The 15,355-nt window shown below is 40.3% G+C and overlaps 1 protein-coding gene across 1 annotated transcript in view; it reads left to right on the top strand.

Annotated features, from left to right (window-relative positions):
* Positions 1-15,355, top strand: part of Snx9 (sorting nexin 9) — a 67,927-nt gene that overhangs the window by 29,938 nt on the left and 22,634 nt on the right. Inside the window, exons 5-9 of the mRNA XM_015498649.2 lie at positions 1,322-1,487; positions 3,706-3,853; positions 9,955-10,039; positions 13,172-13,297; positions 13,403-13,520. Of these exons, the coding sequence (XP_015354135.2) occupies positions 1,322-1,487; positions 3,706-3,853; positions 9,955-10,039; positions 13,172-13,297; positions 13,403-13,520 (643 nt within the window). The remainder of the gene's footprint in view (positions 1-1,321; positions 1,488-3,705; positions 3,854-9,954; positions 10,040-13,171; positions 13,298-13,402; positions 13,521-15,355) is intronic.

Genomic DNA, 15,355 nt, shown 5'->3' with positions numbered 1-15,355 from the left:
CCGAAAAAGAGGAAAACAAAGTGAAGAACAGAATGCAGAATTGGACCTACTTACATGGTTTTAAAACAAAAAAGAATCTCTGTGCTTTTGGATTTTGCAGTAAATGTCTACTGAGGTTAGACAGAAATATAAGAGGCCCTTATTCTGGCCTGGGCTCTTGTCCTAGGCCCCATAATGGGATCCTTCCTGCTAAATGCTGCATAAGCAAACTGAAATGTAAGGAAGCAGATCCATCCCAAGGAGACCAGCTTTTCCAGAAAACAGGAGAGTCCACCTGAGTTGGGGGAAGGAAGGAAGTCCTTTTTAGCCCTTTATAGCAAAAACTAGCCCTTTATTCCTTACCAAAAAAATAAATAAATAAACCTGATTTAGCTGCTGTTTTTATTATTCTATTTTTTGTTCCTACCTAAAAAAAAAAAAAAAAAAAAACCCTTTGCCTTCTGTGAATTCTCATTCTGTGTTGTAGGTTGGAAACTGCCCAGTTCATGAATCTTGAATAAAAGCCAATTAGATCTATAACTAATTTTGTTGCAGTTTTTACTTTTGATAGTAGTGGTTGTCTCTGAAAGAGTTACTGGCATCTTAGGGTAGTAGGCATGTTTAATTGCATATCCTTTTATTCCACTTGAAATTTTTTTCCTGTGCTTGTATTACTTTTTCAAGTAAAAATAAAAGCCTAAAAATACAACAGATTGCTATAAAACAGGTCCTCATCATCATCATGTATAATCCAAAATACAGTGTTGATTGAAAAACAACTTGCAAGACATACAATATGACATTGTTTCAGTTTTTTAAAATATTTTTTTGGTTGTAGATGGACACAATACCTGTATTTTATTTATTTATTTATTTATTTATTTATGGTGCTGAGGATCAAACCCAGTGCTTCACACTTGTCAGGCAAGCGCTCCACCACTGAGCCACAACCCCAGTCCCTTATTTCAGTTTTAACCCATAAAACAGTTGTTATTTGTGAGTGTGTACATGTGCGGTGGACTTACAAAAACACATGGGAATGAACACAAAAAAAGTTACTTCTGGGGAGGAAGAAGAAAAAGGGCTCCATCCTAGTCTACTACTTTCTTTGTTTCTGTTATCAGAGTTCCTAAGAACGTACAGCAGGATGTGGATACCAGGAAAAGGAGGGCAACACTCCCATTTTGTGCTTTCCTATACATTCAAAGGAAAAAAATACTGAGATTTTAAAATTAAGAGAATTTTTCTTGGATTTTTTTCAGCACTTGCGTTGTGTTTGGTTGTTGCTGAGTTAAGTCACACTTTCCAGAAGTCACGGATATCTTTCTCCCCCTCACACCAGGTCAGCAGTGGCAATGACCCTTGGTCAGCCTGGAGCGCCTCCAAATCTGGGAACTGGGATGGTTCGGATGGCTGGGGGGCCAAGCCCGAGGGGACTGGCCCCCAGAGAAACTCTGCCAACAACTGGGACTCTGCCTTTGGCCACCCCCAAGCTTACCAAGGACCAGGTGAGGACAGGGTCCCACTGTAAGTGACTGGTAGGAACCTGGGTGAGAGGCAAGAAAACCAATCTGGTTTTGTTTTTCCCACACTTAGCACACACGGCACACTTCAGTGGCCAACCCTATGCACCAAGCAGTTTTGCAGCAGGTATTGACTGGCTAGGGGTCCTGCGGTGTACCTCAGTCCCTCACACTGCCTACTTGGAGTCAGCCATGGAATGCCCTGTTTGGGTCCCATTAATCTGCTGGAGCTGTTGGCAGAGCTCAAGGAAGCACTTCACTTACTGTTGCCAGTGTGTTGCAGAGGGTCATTTTTCTTCCTTGTCATTCTTCCCTGAACAATACTGTAACAACTGTCAATGTAGCATAAATATTCAGTTTAGAGATGGCTTACAGGATACAGGAGGATGTATGTATAAGTGATAATGGAAATACTGTACCATCTAATAAAACGAGCTTGAAGTGTCTGAGGATTTTAGACTTTGAGGGTGGTCAGTCCTGAAATCAATCACAGTCTCTTACCCCCAGATACCAAGAGACAACTGTGTTAGAACAAAAAATTCACCTAGCATTCCTCTTGCTCTGGAAACTACAAGTATTTTAGGAGTCCTTTGCTGGAAACTGGGGCAGAGATCAAATATATGTTTATTATATCACAATATCACACTGGGTCATCTGAGTTAAAAATAGATTTTATTCAAAAGAACTGTTCACAGTTGCTCTTATTCACTAATAAAAAAGAGAAAAAAAAAAAAAAAAAAAACCTGAGTCCAAATGTAGACCATCATGAATTATAACGTTCAGTCCTGTCTCAGTCAAGGAGTCCTAGATTCACACACCTGAAGGGCCAGTTTCATGAATAAGAGTAAGGGGCCACCTGGGCTGTGGGAGACTGTATGCCTCCCTCTGGACTCCTCCTCTCCTCTCCTGTCCTGCCCACCCTTGGCATTCTTCTCTCTGCTCCTGTAAGTTCATCTTTTCAAGGATTCCACATATAAGTGAAATCACTCAGTGTTTGCCCACCCACATTCCCATTAGAAATGCACGAGGATTACCTTTTCTCTGAACCCTTGCCAATAATCTGTATCTCTTGACTTTTTGATCATTGCCATCCTAACACCTGTGAGATGATGATACCTTCTTGTGATTTTGATTTGAATTTCTCTGATGACTAGCGATGTTGAGCATCTTTTTATAAATCTGTCAGCAATTTGTATATCTGGAAAAGTATTTATTTAGGTCTTTTGTCCATTTCTAATTGGGTTATAGTAGTCCCCCTTCTCTGGGGGAATATGTTCCAAGACCCATAGTGATGTCCAAAACTGCAATATGAAAATCTATGATTTAATGCCTTTTCTATCTTAACCAAGTACTTATCACACACTATAATCAATTTTTGCAATTTGAGATGTGACAGCAAAACTTGCAAGGATTTCTTTTTCCTTCTTCCTGATTTCATGGGTAGAAGAGTTGTTCTTAGTATAGATTTTAGCAAACTCAGTCCATAATTTTTTTCCTTCTTAAGTCAAGAATTCCTCCTTTTTTGCTCAATGGAAGCACTTTACAGCTTCTTTGTCACATCTGAATTTTCAGCCTCACTATGTTTGTGCTTTGGAGGCATTATTAAATAAAATAAGGGTTACCTGAACACTGAGATACCTCAGCCAGTCCACCTCATGACCCAGCTGGCTGACTGATAGGTGATGGTGTATCCAGCATGGATAAGCAGACAAAGAGGTGATCTGCATCCCCAGTAGGATGGAGCAGGAAGTCACCAGGTTTCATCATGCAATGTGAAATAGTGCAGTTTATAACTTAGTACTGGTTTGTTTCTGAAATTTTCCATTTAATATTTTTGGACCATGGTTGACTCTGGGTAACTAAAACTGCAGGAAGTAAAACCATGGATAAAGGAGTCTGTCCTTTCCCCATTGAGTTGTCTTAGTGCCCTTGTCGAAAGTCAGTTGACCTGACAATCCTGTTTGTTTCTAATTTATCTTTTGCACTTTTTTGTCTTTTATCATTTGTCTTTTGTCATGATTCAAGCCTAAAATTGTCTGACTGCAAAGCCTGTTCTCTTAACACCTACATTATACTCCTATACTACATCCTTTTTTCTGCCTGTCAAAAAATTAGCTAGTTTGTTCAGTAGTTGTTATCAGAAAATTAAGTAATTTTATTTTGTTATTTTTTTTTACTGATGTTCTTCTGTTCTCACCTCTAGCAACTGGTGATGACGATGACTGGGATGAAGACTGGGATGACCCCAAGTCCTCTTCTCCTTACTTTAAGGACTCAGAGTCAGCAGAAGCAGGTGTCCAGCGGGGAAACAGTCGTCCTGGGGCCTCCTCCATGAAGCTGCCACTTAACAAGTAAGCTTCAAAAGGAGACGAGGAAACCAGGCTCTGAGTTTAATAATATATCTAAAATACAAGGAGGCAGTTGGCTTCTTCTGTGTTCACTAATCTATTGAGTTTTGGATATGGCTTGGCCATTTTAATTTGCATCTTAGCTTGCAAGTTGATTTTTTAAAATCATTTTATAAGCAAAATATTAATTCCATTTAATGATCTACCAAATAACTTTTATTTTACTTTATAAACTCCATGATATATTTAGCTATCATTGCTAAAAATAATTACTAATAAGAAATGTAAATATATGTATAAAGCTAAAGAAAGCTAAAAATAATATTGATATCAGCTACACTTTTTGAGGGGGGGATACCAGGGTTTAAGCCCAGAGGCACTTAACTACTAAGCAACATCCCCAGCCCTTTTTAAAAATTTTTTATTATTTATTTATATTTTTATAAATATTTTTTTAGATTTAGGTGGACACAATATTTTGTTTTTATGTGATGCTGAGAAACGACCTCAGTGCCTCACGTGTGCTAGGTGAGCGCGCTACCACTTGAGTCACAACCCTAGCCCCTTACATTTTTTATTTTGAGACAGGGTTTTGTTAAATTTCTAAGTTGCCGAGGCTGGTTTTGAACTTACAATCCTCCTGCCTCAGTCTCCTGAGCCCGTGGGGTTACAGGCATTTGCCACCATTCCTGGCAATAACAGCTGTCCCTTAAAAGTTCTACTCTTTTATTAATAACTAACCATGTCCCAGGCATCGTACAAAATCATTTGCATGCATTTTCATGTCCCTTAGTGGTACATATAGTCCCTGTCTTAATGTGGGGGAAAACTGAAGGCCAGGGAGGTCAGGAAACGCTCAAGCTCACACAGGTGGCAAGTGACCTAGCCAGAATTCCAGGCCATCAATACCCAAAGCACGTATTCCTAAACTACAATGAATATGTTCCCGAGATCTATTTTCTTTAAGATTAGATTTATCTTAAAGAAAAAATGTTTTTTTATAATACTTGCAATCTTACCGCTTAACAAGAATGCATGTGGCAAAGAGTGAATATGGACTTAGCACTGTAAGATTTTTGGTAGAGAATTCTAGTAAGTTTATATAGTATACTTCAGAGTGTAACTTGAAAGACAAAAAAGTATGTCATCCCTCAGAGCCTTCAAGTACTCTTCTTCTTCAGGTACTTTTGTTTCAAATAACTTGTTTTCTAAAATTACTAATACTTGTTTTTAAGTGTTCCAAGTTCATGATTCAAAGTAGTTATTAAAGAATATTCATCCAATTTAGAGGCAAACCAGTAAGGCTCACTTCTGATTTCTCACTTCAGACCCTAAAATCAAGGAGGGCCTGGAATGAGATATTCTAAGGTCTAAAAGAAAACAACTGCCATTCAAAGTTACTATACTCAGCAAAGCTAGTAGCAAATCCAAGGGGGAAACAAATACTTTCCATAACAAGAATAAACTAAAAGAATTCATGAGCACCAAGCCAGCACTACAAAGTATACTCAAAAGATTAACTACACACGGGAGCTAAAAATCAACCCCCAGCTGGGCGCGATGGCACATGCCTGTAATCCCAGCAGCTCAGGAGGCTGAGGCAGGAGGATTGTGAGTTCAAAGCCAGCCTCAGCAAAAAGTAAGGTGCTGAGCAACTCCGTGAAACCCTGTCTCTAAATAAAACACAAAATAGGGCCAGGGTTGTGGCTCAGTGATAGAGCGCTTGCCTAGCATGTGTGAGGCACTGGGTTCCATCCTCACCACCACATAAAAATGAATAAAATAAAGGTATTGTGTCCATCTACAACTAAACAAAAAGAAAAAAAGAATGGTTCAAAGGCAAGGCATGATGGCACACACCTGTAGTACAGTGGCTTAGGAGGCTGAGGCAGGAGGATTGCAAGTTCAAAGCCAGCCTCAGCAAAATGGCAAACCCCTAAGCAACTTAGTGAGACCCTATCTTAAAAAGGACTGGGGGGTGTGGCTCTGTGGTTAAGCACCCCTGGGTTCAATCCCTGGTACTAACACACCCCCCTCAAAAAAAAAAAAAAAAAAAAAAGGCTTGAAGAAGAAATGAGAATAGAAATAAAGAAATTATTAAAAACTAACGAGAACAGAGATACAGCATATCTCTGGGACAGTATGAAAGCAGTTCTAAGAGGAAAATGTATAGCACTGAGTGCTTACATTAAAAAATAGGTCCTGAATAAATAAACTTATGCTCTACTACAAGGCCTTAGAAAAAGAACAAACCAGCTCCAAAACTAGTAGAAGATAGGAAGTAATTAAGATCAGAGCCAAAAACAGTGAAATTGAAAATAAGAAAACAACATACAGGATCAGTGTCACAAAGTGTTGGGTCTTTGAAAAGATAAATAAGGTTAACATACCCTTAGCCAAACTAACCAAAAGAAAGAGAAGACTCAAGTCAACAAGATCAGAAATGGAAAAGGAGATATCACCACAGACCCTTCTGAAATCTGGAGGATTATCAGAACTTTATTTTGAAAATATATACTCTAATAAACTGGAAAATATAGAAGACATTGACAGATTTCTAGTCACATGTTACCTGCCCAAATTGAATCAGATATAGAAAATCTAAACAGACCAATATCAAGTAATGAAGTTGAAACAGCAATGAAAAGCCTTCCAGAAAAGACCTTTAAAGAAGAACTAACACCAGTCTTTCTCATATTATTCCATGAAATTGAAAGGGAGGGAACACTCCCAAATACATTCTGTGAAGCCAGTATAACCCTGAAACCAAAACTCTACAAAGATGCAACAAGGAAAGAAATCTACTGACCAATATTCCTGATGAACATAGATGCAAAAATTCTTAATAAAATATTAGCAAACCACATTCTAAATACACCATGAACAAGTGGGTTTCATTTCTGGGATGCAAGATTGGTTTAAATATATGAAAAAATGCTCAACATCTCTAGCAATCAGGGAAATGCAAATCAAAACTACATTAAAATTTTATCTTACTTCAGTCAGAGTGGCAATGATCAAGAATACAAACAAATATAAATGCAGGTGAGCTTTTGGGGGAAAAGATACACTTACACATTATTGTTGGGACTACAGACTAGTGCAACCACTCTGCAAAGCAATATGGAGATTCCTCAAAAAACTAGGGGTGGACCCACCACATAACCCAGCCATCCCACTCCTTAGTATTTTCCCCAAAAATCCAAAGTCACCATGCTATAGCAATACAGCCACCTCAGTGTTTAATAGCAGCACAACTCACAATAGCTAATTATGAAATCAACTCAGGTGCCAATCAACAGGTGAATGGATTAAGAAATTGTGAAGTGTGTGTTTGTGTATTATATGTATACACATGTGGACACACACAATGGAGTTCTACCCAGCCATAAAAAAAGAATGAAATTATTGGCATTTGCCAGTAAATGAATGGAAATGGAGAATATCGTGCTAAGTGAAATAAGCCACACTCAGAAACTCAAGGCTGTTTTCTTTTATATGAGGAAGCTAGAGTAAAATAAAGGAAAGAAGAAGGAAGGATAGGATATCATAAAGATAAAGGGAAGATCAGTATTGTAAAAGAAGATGATCAAGAGACAGTGGAGGGATGGGAAAGGGGAGGTCATACAGAGTGGATTCTTAAAAATTCATGTTATGTGCATATATAAGTATACCACAGGGAACCTCACCTTTATGTATAAGTAAAAAGAACCAATCTGACATAAATAAATAGATTGAGTGAAAGAAAGTTTAGTAGAATAGAGAAAGACAAACTGTGAGGGAAAAGGAGTGGGGAAAAGTCAGGATCATGAACTGAAATTGAATTCCATGCATGTGTTAGTTTGTCGGGAAGAACCCAACTAGTGTGTATAACTATAAAGCTCTAATTTTAAAAAGTTCTTAATGTGTATGGAAAAGAACTGAAAACGTAATATTTGGCTGTTATCTGGAGCCAAGGTCTAGAGGAGGCCCACACATTCCAGAGTCTATTGAAATCACCCCAGGGATTAAGTAGGTCCCTTCCACCTCTCTCCAGTGTCTTCCATTATGTGTTTTCATGGTCAGGTGCATAATAAATTTAGTCATTCATTATTACCATACCTTGTTTTTAGATTCAAATATGAAATTCTCAGTATGGTCAGTAGTGATGTCTGTTTCTCTCAGTTGTTCTTTAAGCCTTAATATAATTTTTAAATCCCATTTAAATATAATCTGTCTCTTGGACCGATTTTGAAAAGCAGAGACTAAGAAAAACCAGTGGCCATGTTTCCTAGCCATTGTGTGAGGCTGACTCACACAGCTGCCCTGCCCTGCCCTGCTCTGCACTGGCTCTCAAACTCTGAGTTTGATGACATGTTTGAATTTCAGTTTCCCTGTCTCTAAAGCAAAGAGGTTGGCTTTAATTAAGCACTCTTTCTGCTCTAAAATGTCATTCCAGGTTGAAGCCAAACTAGAGTAGTCTCCATGTAACCCTATTCTTCTCAGGCTTCCTTCTCTCTGTGGTGCTGGGAATAATTGAAGTCACATACATTTTTACTTAACTAGACTAAAACACATGAGTCACTTTGAACAGTTATGAAAATTTTTAAAATGGATTTACAGCTTTTTATTGTCAGCTGTATTCAACTCATATAATATAAACCTTATACTAAAAGGGAGACAAATAATTTAAATATGCTTGAGCATTTTAAGATCTATTTTGATAATGCTCAATAATTGATAAATTACATTGCCATAGCTGGATGTACACAGAATGCTAGAATTTTGTCATGGTCCATAAGAATACTAAAAAATGTGATGTGCTTTCTGTGCTCAGCTTAATCACCATCTGGTCAGGGAGTTATTGCAGTATCTGGTTCCCAGAGGTCCTTTAATGAAAGGACCATGTTAGCCTGCTAGTTCATTAAGTATTTAGTATGTCCTCAGGACTGGTTCAGGTCCTGGAAATACTAATACTTTCTCTGAAGTCCCTCTAGTCTGCTGTAGTGTGTAAATGGACAGTGGCATTAAGTGGGATAAATTGTGTAGCAGGCATCTGAGTACAGAATGCTGAGGAAGCACAGAGAGGGATCCCCCCAAGGCTGCACTGAGTATCTCCATACTGGGTTCTTCACACCCCTCAATTCCCTTATCACCCAAGAACGTGAGTCGTCTCAGTTCCATTCTTCTCTGGGGAAACCACCTGAGTGCTGGAGCTACGGTTCACATCCAGAGCCACCGACTCCAAGACTCCTCTTTGTTCTTCCCTGTCTGGGCTGCGTTTTAAAGCATGTCTAGGGTATAGGGACTTCTGGGAAGCCAGTTAAGAATGAAAGAAAGGTACCAACCCCCGAGCATCATGCTGGCCTTTGGCTTGGTATATGAATGAAATTAGAAGCAGGCTGGGATTTGTAAAAGTAAATTTTCCCCCCGATTTTAGGTATTTTGCTTTCAGGATTTTTTAGTAAATTCTAAAACACATTTTCTTTTTGAGAAGTAGCACTTTGGATCACTGTGCGCCTATTCTAGTTGTTCTGCAGTTTTAGATATTTCCTTTGAATGTAGAGTTGTAGCCATATGCATTTATGATGCTTGGGGTCTGCTGACTAGGAAGACTTCTATCCTGTCTCATAAGCTGACCCTGAAGGCATTCCAAAATAAAATGGCACAGATGCTTGTGAACAGAGTCTGCATTCTTGGCCTAATTGAGGTCACCCTGCATGAATGTGTTAAAAGGCACCTGTACTTTCGAAGTAGAATGCCTTTGTGTACCCATTGCTCCATGTGGCCAACTCAAATTGGTGTGCTGGGTAATAGGGCATGGGAGGGGCCTTTTTCAGGTTTCCCTTTACAATGTTGGTGATAGATGGTTTCAGATCCAGTTAGGCAAACAGGGAACCAATGAATATCACACCTTCTGAAATCAAGGTGCTCTGGAGCGTAATTAAATGATGAGCTGGCCATTGAACAATCTGTTTACATCAGGTTTTATTTACCACACTCCAGTTCTGGTGCATGTGAAAGATAGAACAAGGTTAAAGCTGGGGTATCAGGGAAACATGGTGAGACTTGGAAAATTTCTGAGGAAAGGCATTAAGACTCACAGCATTTATCCTCATGGTTAGATTTCCTGGATTTGCAAAACCTGGAATGGAACAGTATTTGTTGGCCAAGCAACTAGCAAAACCCAAAGAGAAAATTCCCATCATCGTAAGTTTGTTCATTTTTGTTTGTTTGCTTTGTTTCTAATTAAGGTCTTTCTTAATGCCTTACAGCTAAAAGGGTTATCAGTCTTCTGGAAAGTATTTTTAAACAGATTTATGTCCCAAATAATTGATGATATCCTAGTATTTTAGGAATGTTAAAGATAATTAGCTTAAATTAGTGCCTGAATATTATCCAGATATTTTTTGTTTTTAATCTTTGAAATTATTGATATTGAAGCAACACTTCATAGACATAGTCTTTTAAACCTTTTCTAATGTGTATATTTTGCATGCTGTTTTTCTACCTACTTCAGCTAATAAGCTCAGTTCAGATGTTTCAGTTCCACCTTGGAAAGTGCGAGCATGCTGTCAGAATCAGGTCCTTTTCCCAGTATGCTGGTCACAGTGCTTCTTGCGGAAGGCCAGCTGTCAGCTCAAGCAGTGGAAGCTGGGCGCTAACAACACCAACCCTGTCTTAGAATACTGATCATTATGCAGAGTGACACAGGCTCTTTGGTTTCATCCCATGTTTTGATCTAGCTGCATGTTCCCAAATGAAATTCTGGCTATTTTCTGACCCTATCCACTTAACCCTATGAAATGTGAGGTGGGGCAGCCTAGGGTAGAATTGCCATGATGCCAACAAGGATGAGAAGACACTGGTCTGGTTCTATAATTTTTGGTTCTGGACTTGATGAAATTGCAGGAATCATACTGGATGCTTTAATTACTTGTTCCCACATCTTTGAAAAGCTTCAAATCCTAGAAACCTCCAGACAGTGGAGCCCCTTTTATCTTTTCCCTCAAAGCAAATTTGGGGTATACCTTACCAAAAGTAGTAGTCGAATTAACAGTTATTTGATTTTTTTTTTGTTTGTGCCAGGCTTTTAATAATTTTTTCATTCCTCCTTGAATCTGAGTGGATTTCTTTCCTGGAAGTGTTCCCTTTACACGTGTGTGTGTGTGTGTGTGTGTGTGTGTGTGTGTGTCTCTAATTATTCTTTTGGTTAAATTTAGAACTCAACAGAATCAAGAGCCCATGGCTCTGCCCTCACCTTCATTAAGTGGACTTTGTCTTGGGGGTGACAGTGGTGGACCAGTGTGGAAAGCTGGGCCTGGCCCTGTCTCACGAGCTTTAGGTAGAGGCAGGGCTGCCTGTGAGGGCCTCTTGCATGGAAAGGGAAGCTGAGCAAAGCCACAGTCTTCAGGAAGCCAGGAGAACCCAGAGACCTGCTTCTCTATTTGGAAGGTACAAGTAGCCCTTCCCACTGGTGAAATATGGCCCCGGGGACGTGGCCAACCCTGCCCCTCAGTGCCAGTCATGAGGGAAGTTCCCCAAGGTGCCCTCGGGTTCTACTCTGAAGCTTTCGGAGAGCGTCCTGCATTCCGGCCCCTCTGGGGACAGCATGGCTGTTGGTTCTCAGAGACCTTCTCTTTAGTCCCTTACTCCAGTCCTCCTCGGTTGCCTTCCTGACCTAAAGACCTCTGGACTTTCATACTTCATCCTACTTTTCCCTTGTCCACCTTGAGAAAGAAAGAGGACTGGTTTTCACTCTTTTCCCTTAAATTTGCTGGTTTTCCCTTAGAGATCTCAGCCTGCACAAAGCTCTCTTCTTTCAAGCCAAAACACATGGTCTTCTCGTTTCCTTTTTACTCTTCTTGCTTTTTCTAACTGTAAGATTAAAAGCTGTTTTATAAACTATTTTCATTTCTCCCTGAATCTGAGTGGATTTCTTTCCTGGAAAGTGTTCCCTTTACATATTGACTTTATTCCTAGATTACATAATTTAGTACTTTTCTATTCCAATTCAAGAAGTTAACATATCCTCAAGATCATAAGGACTCCTGTTCTTTTTTTAGTTATTATTGGATACAATATCTTCATTTTATTTGTTATTTTTAAGTCGTGCTGAGGATCAAACCCAGCACCTCACAAGCACTAGGTGAGTGTTCTACCGCTGAGCCACCCAAGACTCCTGTTCTTTATATGTTCTTTGATGGGATCCACTGGTCCTACAGTCTGGATCTCAGAAATCTGTAAGCTTATATTCATTCTGAAATGGATGATCCAGAGCCAACATGAAATTATCAGTCATTCAGGGAGTGATATCAGGAGCCTGTGTGTGAGCCCCAGGACCCATGTCTTCTGCAGCCACCTCTATAGCCTTATAGTTCTAAACAAGATGAAATGGCCACATTCAGGACTGCAGACCTGTTGGCAGTTAGCAGTGCCTGGCAGAAATGATCCTCAGGCTCCACACTTACATGCAAGTTCCCGGTACCCCCACAGAGATGTTAGCCCAGTTCCCTTCCTCACCCCATCCCCAGTGAAACCCCAGTTTTGTAGTGGAAGCCTAAGAAGCCTCACCTGAATTTATGCCTTTGCCCCTTGGTCACAGATGGGAAAAGGCAGTGGAGAAAGAATGGGGCCTGTCTTTTGGTAAACCTTGCCTAGCAGGTGGAATACCCGGCACAGGAAGTGAGCCAACCCAATGAACAGACAGCCCCAAGAGAAAACATCTGACCTAATTCTTGCTTTTGAGAGACAAGATAAAAACTCCCTGCCCACAGTAAAGCCATGGATGTGAGATCCTGGCCAATCCAATTAGCCATTTCTGTAGCTTTGAACAGAGCTACTCAGAATTATCATCCACAGATCAGTTGCCCAGTTGAAAACTGTTACTAGTTCACCCAGAGTTAAGTACAAAAAATGAGAGTGTTTAGAAAATTTGATGGTAATTTGACATCATTGAGAAATCCAAATGTGTAAATTGTTACTTCGTAAAACTATTAGTCTGTAATAGATTGGGAAATTTTTTAAAATGGCTTTTCACAAATAGCTTGAGAAACTGATCTAGAGAGAGGCACTGTGTTCCAGCCAGTACTTGCCTAGATGGGGAGCCAGTTTCTCCTCCTTGTGGGCCAGGCTGCCTACAAGTGTGTTCATCCTAACAAGTGTGTTCTTCAAATGTGACCTCTCGTAGGAACAGAGACCAGTTATGAACCTTCTTGAAGAGGAGTAAGAATAACCTTCCAGAGGACTTATAATCCTAAAAGAATCATTTACTGATTTGTACCAATTGTATGTACTGTTTTTCCACGTTATAAGATTAACTTTTCCTGGATCATTGTGTAGGTTGGAGATTATGGCCCGATGTGGGTTTATCCTACCTCTACATTTGACTGTGTGGTAGCAGATCCCAGGAAAGGCTCCAAAATGTATGGTCTGAAGAGCTACATTGAATATCAGTTAACACCTACTGTAAGTGCACAGTGTCGGACACAGCCGTGCTCCCTGCGCTTGCTTTTCTCCTTGTTTTCTGTAGTGGACATTGGTAACTTCTCATCTCTTTCCCTTATTTTGTAGAACACTAATCGATCTGTAAACCACAGGTATAAGCACTTTGACTGGTTGTATGAACGTCTCCTGGTTAAGTTTGGATCAGCCATTCCGATCCCTTCTCTTCCAGACAAGCAGGTCACAGGTGAGTGTGTGTCACGCTGAGCATAGGACAAGGAAAAGGATGCAGTCAGGTTGGCCTCCTGCCAGGGGAGGTGGTTCTCTAGAGCAGCAGGGTGCCCAAGTGTGGGAACAGTAGTTAGTACATCTGAAAAGGGAGCCAGAACAGATGTTCTGGTAACGTCTGCATGTTGCCTGAACACTAATGGGATTTGTGATAAAATTTGCTAGCAGTTTTGATCCCCCACACTGAGGGCAACAAATTGTTATCAGAGCTCTAGTGGGTGTACCTTGAATTCCAGCAGTCTTTGTCTTTATTTTCTCCTATAAAAGAAATAGGTACATTTTTTAAAAAAATATGAAAAAATGACACCTGAAAAAATAGAAATTATTTAGAAAGCCTAAAATGCAAATTAAAATTGTGACCTAAATAATGTAAAGAGGCTATGCAGACCAGCTGTGTCACTTTCTACAGAGGTGTTTGTAATTGATTATTGCCCTTTCCCTTTTCTTGTTTATTTAAAGTGTTCTGCTTCCCTCACCACTTCCCTCCCCCCAAATTATTCTGGTAAGTAACCACATGATGCCAGGGCATCTTGAAAACGAGCAGTCAGGATTTATTACAGTCAGGATTTATTCCCGAGCTGGGGAGCTGTCCTGTTCTCTGGTCTTCATCCCTAACCTGGTGTGGAATCTGGGTGTGCGAGCTCAGGGACTCTGCTGCTGTGGCTCATTACAGAGGTTTTTGGAGACACTGAGCTTTTCCAGAGGTGAGAGGAGGGGTTTTAGTAGAAGCGGGAAATGTTCAGTGGAAGGAAACCACAGTGCAGGAAGGCCTGGGTGGAGAGTGAGAGTGAGGTACCCAAGGGGCTGGGAGAAGAGAGTCATTACCCTCAAAGCTTTACTTTGTATTTTACTTAGTTTAATATTTACTTTTCTAGAAATGGGGGGGTGGAAATTTCATTTTTAAAATTTTTCTTTTTCTTTTTTGAAAATTTTTTTCAGAAATTTCAGAATAGAGAGTAAGGGCTTCCCTTCTAGGTAGATGGACACATCCCAGCAGCCCTGCTGGAGAGCTGATGAGGCCCCTCAAAGAGCCGGGGTGGAGAGTGGAAGTGAGCCACTTCCTCCACAGGGTTCCCGAGTCCCCCTGCCTGTGCCCAGGGTAGACACTCTCCCTCCTTTTGCCACCTCATTGCTTAAGTGTCAGCTTTCAGATTTCTTTCCATGAAAACATTAGTCCTGCCTTTCTTCGTATTTTTGAATTTCAGTCTGTTGTTAGTGTGACACTCACCTTTGGCCTCTTGGTTGGCACAGCATGCGCTCCACAGAATTTAACGAGTTCAATGACTGTCTCAGGGTTGTGGGGCTTCCTTGTGTCATTTAGGTTTAATACATTATTAATTCTGAATCAGATAATTCAGTGCTATTTAAAGCACCTCAGAGTCACAGTTCTCCTTCCATATTAAGTTTTGTTTTATTTGTTTTTTGAAATATGGGCATGCCTCCAAGCAGGTGGCAGAGAGAAGCAAGAAAGCAAAGTCCCCCAGTCTAAAAACAGCTGTGCTTTGGCCTGCTGACTGGGATGTGTGCTGAGGAGACTGAGGCACACGGAGCCGCCTTTCCCCTCTTCTCTCTGGTTTGCCTTCTGCCTGTGATTGCCACAGGTCATTGGGTGTACAAACTCTCCTCCTCCTGAGCCCTGGGAGGAGAGGAGGAGGAAGCCCAGTAGAGGATGTCCTGACATTTCTGTGGACTTCATAACCAATATCCTTTTTTTTTTTTTTTTATAACCAATATCCTTACAAAGTTCCTAGCCAACATTTTTTGTGGATTTGGTTCTTTGGGAAATAATACTGA

The sequence above is a fragment of the Marmota marmota genome, unplaced genomic scaffold (genome assembly GCF_001458135.2).
Source record: "Marmota marmota marmota unplaced genomic scaffold, marMar, whole genome shotgun sequence".
NCBI classification, from domain to species: Eukaryota; Metazoa; Chordata; class Mammalia; order Rodentia; family Sciuridae; genus Marmota; species Marmota marmota.
Note: the sequence above shows the minus strand (reverse complement) of the source record. Positions and strands in the feature narration are given on the sequence as shown.